The sequence below is a fragment of the Limulus polyphemus genome, unplaced genomic scaffold (genome assembly GCF_000517525.1).
Source record: "Limulus polyphemus unplaced genomic scaffold, Limulus_polyphemus-2.1.2 Scaffold2949, whole genome shotgun sequence".
NCBI classification, from domain to species: Eukaryota; Metazoa; Arthropoda; class Merostomata; order Xiphosura; family Limulidae; genus Limulus; species Limulus polyphemus.
This window is the reverse complement of record NW_013668559.1, coordinates 43278-49139: the sequence shown is the minus strand read 5'-3', so window position 1 is coordinate 49139 and position 5862 is coordinate 43278. Positions and strand designations below refer to the sequence as shown.

Sequence of the window (5862 nt, the reverse complement as noted above, 5' to 3'; positions counted from 1 at the left end):
ATGTAATAGACACACACCATTTGCAGTTTAATTGATACTTCTTACTTGTGACAAACAATACATATACATAAGTAACTTTTAAATCAGCGTTTTAATAAGAAAACCGCATCGTGAGTTGGCTTGGTATTCCGCCTCCAGCAGCTCGACCGATACCCCCTGGGCTATATCAGGACACTGAGACCTGATGGCGACAGCAAGCTGCAGCTTTAACAAAGCTACACAGCGCCTCAGGTGACTTTCAAATCATAAGAGCTTTTGCACCGCGAGAGGCATTTATATACACTTGAAATCGTAGTTTTCACCTCACATTCATCAGTTGAGAAAAATTACTACAACCTGACGATCTACTAAAGTTACTCTCAGCATTTCACTGGGAGGAGTTTAGTCTAAAAAGAGTAACTTGTCGTTTATTTGCGCAATGATCACCTTAAACACCGAACGCGCCAAAATGTCTAGACACTCGTGTGAGCATACTCAGCCAATGGTTACCACGAGGAGACAAATCTGCCCCATCCCTCACACCGTGGGCAAGTCTATTCAGAAATATTGAAGCTTCTTGACAAAAAAAAAAGTTATACTTTATAAAATGTTTTCGTAATAAATTTTACATTTACAACAACAACTTACAAATATGGCAACATGAATTTACTGAACTGGTGAGAAAATATTTTTGGATAGTCAAAAAGAGAAAATTAGTTTATCCTTGTGATAAGTATTAGTACAACCCTCCCCTTCGGGCGGGTCTACTACGCGCAGCAGTTATTCAGGTCTCACACGCTGCGCTGTTAATAAAATCAAGCTATATAGTAAGAATTAGAAATATCGCATGCAATACTGAAACTTGAAAGTGTGAACGTTTGTAGCAAGTGAAGTTTTATTTATTTGACTTGTTTATCAGCTAGCAATTCAAGCGCATGTGTGTAATGAAGATTGCCGATTTAATCCATGAGATGTGAAAGTTTTATGAAATCTTAAACGGTTTTTAGATATGTTTACGGGGCGTGGGCTAACAAGCCTGTTCCATTTAACTTCTTGTTGAATTGTGAAACACACAGTAGGATATTTGGAGCCGTGTCGTTAGCTGATATTACCCCGGTTACCAAGCAACTAGTGATATTTGGTTTTGAGTGTGTGTGTGAGATAAGCCTTATTTAAGACACGGGATTGGATGCCACTACGAGTTTCGAAGCAGAAGACTCGCAGAAATTATGCTGCGCGTTCATGTTTCGGCCTAAGCGGAACACTTTAGTGAAACGGCTGTGGAAACAACGGATATTAAACTACTTCGCCGAAGATGAAGCCTCATGTTCGCTGGAAAACCAAGAAGATCTGGAGATGAAATCTGCAATCCATTCAATGTTAAAAAGATTAAAGGAGCCTCAGCTCGAGAGGCTCGTACAAGCTGTCGAGACTCATGGAGCAGATATATCAGGGTGCGTACTGGTTCCACGCGGAGACCTGCGTTTTGGAAGACAAACCTCGGCGCCACACGTGCTTTGCTGCCGATTGTGGAGGTGGCCTGATATTCAACAACCTTTCGAATTGAAGAGGCTTAACTGGTGTCAAACTGTCAACGATCCCTTGTACATTTGTTGTAACCCCTTTCACTGGAGTAAACTTTATAAACCAGGTTAGCAAATACAAATCTTGCCAATGGAATTTAATTTTGACTTTTATTTTTAGTACTGTAGTTCAAGCTTCAAAGATGTATTTGTAGTTGTACATGCAGAAAAGTTGGTTATTTAGATAAGTTAACAATAACATGTTTTGTCTTCTTTTTTTCATGTTTTGGCAGACAGATAGCAAAAATATGCACAGTTTAAAGTTCTGACTGATTCTTGACAAACCATACATATCATGACAGTGTTCTAAATCAAAGTAAAATAGTGAATGATTGAACCCATACGTTTACAGCATTAGTTTGTAGTCATAGTCATAGATATGTAAATTGATCAGTTATCACAATTAGTGAAATAATGTTTAACTGTTGATTTATTTGGTCAAGTTACACAGCCCCAAAATATTTATTATGGCAAAAATCTATCATTTGCTTCAAAACTATGTTATTGTATTAAAATAGCTTCTATTAACAAATGAGGATACAACAACATTAGTGTTATTACATAATGTTATTAATACAGAAATTAGTTACATAAAAAAAATCGTACGGGTTCATAACAACCATACCATTGTTAGTCCTTGGGTTTAGATGTTATGTATGAGCCCCGCGTAAGACCCCTATTGAGTTCCGGAAAAAACGTACCAGCAGGAAGGGGGGGGGGGGGGTTAAAGGTCCCCGAATTGAAATTAATTCTCAGAATTATGAGTGTCTATCTTGTATATTAATATTATAACTGTTGCATTCCCCCTCTCTAGTCTTTTAGCAAAATCTGATAAAAAAAAAGATGCATCAAGTAATTAGACTCTTAATTTATATTGACAGCAAAAGAAAGAAAGAAAGAAAAAGTACGTGATACTGTAATTTCCCATCAAGTCACCACATTTGAATAATGTGAAATACAGTTTGATGATTTATGGATATATCCAGACTTTGGTGATAAATGGTATACTGCGTTCATCGTTTTCCCTGTAATCACTATCTACACTGACGCTCGAAATGATAACTCCTATCAAACAATATATCATCCACATCTAGTAGGCGATGATAGAGCTAAAATGTAGACCTACAAACGGCGTACCGAGACAACGTATTGGAAATAGCAATTTATCGGGGTTGACATTTTTTTAACGTTGTTCAACGCTATCAAAAATACAATATTTTGTTCTTCGTTTATAATGAAAGAAAAAAAAAAACAAGAACCGAGGATTATGAAAAAACTCGAAGGGCTGATTTTCGCATTAAACATCCGGTACATTGTTCTTTCTCCCATTGCCTTATTCACCCACATAGCGTAAATTTCGAATAAATAATTCTTGGCAACTAAGTTCACGAACTTGGTACGAATAGTGTATGTGAGAGATGTAATAACGTAATTATATGTTGTTTTTTTTAAATTGAAAGTTGTCGTGGAAACGCGTGTTTGGCGTTTGTATTATATAGTTTAAGATACAGTAAACTATTGATTTATCTCATCACAACTTAGCGGTACAGTGACAGGTAGTAGATTAATTGTACATAATCAAGTTATATATGACTGGTATTAAATGTATCATTTCCAGAGCATTTCCTGTGTAATACACATATAGTAGGTTATTGAAATATAACCACAATGTATAATGCACGTAATTTGTTTTTTATCGTTCAGACAATCTGTAATCATAGTTTCTTAATTAATTTTGGACAGTCATGCATCTCTTACCCGCCTTGCATATTTGTTCTAACTGAATTTGTAGGCTTAATTGAAATGTATTGTTACGTCTCTGATCGTTTGTTAATTCCCGTAAAAATTCTTTCCGAAGAACTTCAGCGATACAAGTCCTTTCTTAAATAAAACTAGTTTATTCTTTCTCAATACAACTTTGCAATACACTTAATTTCCACAGTCACTTTAACTTAAACACAAGCTATAATTCACAACGATTCACGCAGTTTCCTTGCCGTCACTAAAGCTCACTTGACTCGATTATCTGTCTCTATATCTCCCTATCTGCAATTATATCTCCGCTTTATTTGTCGGGCTTATATACTAAAATAGAGGGCGCCTAAAAAAGACTAGAATTGCCACGAACAGTCATGATTCTTCTAGAATCTCATGACGTGTTACTAGCGTCATGTGACTTCCGCTGTCGTAACAGTATTGACCCTGATTGGCTTGAACTTTAAAGCTAAACGTTTAGGTGCATGTGGTATGTAAGTAGTATGCATGCTACTTATGGAAAGTACCGGTTGGAATAAGAACAATACATTCACCAGCATTTTATGAAATAAAATAGTATTTCTTATATATAAGAAATACTAATTACTTGTCTTTATAAGAAAAAAGTTATCTCCACCTTTTGGAAAAGTTGTATGTTCTTGATATTTGTTTCTTTACAAGTTAAACATTTTTTGACAGAATTTTGAATTTTGGGACTAATTTGTCTCGTGCATATTATGCTGACTAAACAAATTAAGATAAATTATGACTGATTAAATCATAAGTTGAGCCTCATAATGCTCTCAGTAAATTGAGCTAGGAGCGCAAAGTTGTAGAGTTGATCTCGATGCCCCAGCCCTAACGCCTCGAGCTTGTATTACAACTAAGTGGCCCTGTGAATAGCGTAGGCAGTACTAAATAACGCCGCTTATTTTTTATATTGTGAAGGTTATTTTCCTTTTTCCCGTTAAATTGAAACCATGTAACCTTCATCATAATGAACAGAAAAAATATTTTAATGTGTATAGAACTGAGTCTAAATTATTATTTACAATTTTTCATTGTACCACAATGATTAAGATATATAATTTGCAGAATATGCAATTTTATATGGCATATTTTATTTTCTATTTTGTATCATAAGTAATAAAAATAGGTGACAGTAATAGTTAATGAGCTAAAATTAATAATAATTATTTATATAAATAAACTGCTTTAAATTATAGCGCAAAAGTTTAAACTAGTACTTTTTCGATGGGCGATCGTTAATGAAAATCTCGAGACCTTTCTGTTGGAGGGTGGAAACTATCCCTGACCCTTCTACCTATGTACACGTCCCACGTGAGGGGACTACCAGACGCCAAGTGTGCACCTATACTGCAATGTTTCTGAAAAAACAGCCTACATATATTACGTAGCCGAGTTAACGGAACGACTGCTCGTTCATTTGGATTATGGGTGACAGTAGTAATTAAAATTCAAGTTCGATGGCCGAATAGCCAGTCTATATTTTCTACCAGAAGAAAAGTGAACACACTTACTTTATAATTTCTTATTAAGAGCGTAATTGTGAATTATAAGTTAAAATGTAAATCATCGCAGACAAACGCGGAAGAAGTGCTAAAAATAACAACACTGCCGTCTGTTTTCAAGGCACAATTTTAATTTGTGATCATAACTGGTTTTAAATCTTGTTTGTTTTTCTCAAGCTCCTCCAGGTGTCTTCAATCACATTTCACAAAGTGTAATACATAGTATCACGGAGCTGTGTTGATGTTTAGTTGTCAATGGTCGATATGACATGCTTTTTTCACATAGCATAAGTGTCACCACCTATCAGATACTAGTAATCCATACCTACATTAGATTTTTCACTTGCTAGTCCAGGTTGGTATATCTACTTTCACGTACATTTATTTAACCAATTAACCTACACGTTCAAAAACTAAAATAACTGTAACGTCTGGCAAGTGGACTGGCTTGAAATGTTTTTTTTATTGTAATTTTTTTTAAAACGTTAGATTTAACGAAAACCATATGTTTACAACTTTTTAAGTATAGTATTACATAATGTTTTATTTTTATCACACCCAGTAGCATTAGCCATTTTCTACGTGTGTGTGTGTTTCATATCCTGTAATATCAAACAATATATTAAATTCATACCACCCAAGAAAGAAAGTGAAAAGCATAACTCGAGACCTTGGAATATGACGTAATTATAACTGTAGCTCAACATGATATTGGATAAAATTTACCAATTAAAACTTGTCGGCTTTTATGGCCTGATACACTCGAATATAAAGTAGTGCCGTGAATGTTGTTGAAGTTTTGCATTCTCTATTTATTATGGGTCACCTTAAAAGGTATTTTGTAATAAACATCAAGAGAACATGATCAAAGAAACATACCAACCATTTCGTATTACTTACCTCATATAAACAGCATATATATATATATATATATATATAATACTGGACTCTAAGAGGAACAAATCAGTAGGACGAAGAAGTTAAACTATTTTTGTTTAGTAAACGTAAAAAAC

General features: G+C 34.8%; 1 protein-coding gene across 3 annotated transcripts in view; it reads left to right on the top strand.

The window, feature by feature from the left end:
- Positions 1-768: 768 nt before the first annotated feature.
- Positions 769-5862, top strand: part of LOC106468286 (mothers against decapentaplegic homolog 6-like) — a 34924-nt gene continuing 29830 nt past the window's right edge. For all 3 annotated transcript variants that reach the window (XM_022396628.1, XM_013928706.2, XM_022396627.1), the window contains exon 1: positions 769-1630. In XM_022396628.1, coding sequence (XP_022252336.1) covers positions 1222-1630 — 409 coding nt within the window. In that variant the 5' untranslated portion in view covers positions 769-1221. The remainder of the gene's footprint in view (positions 1631-5862) is intronic.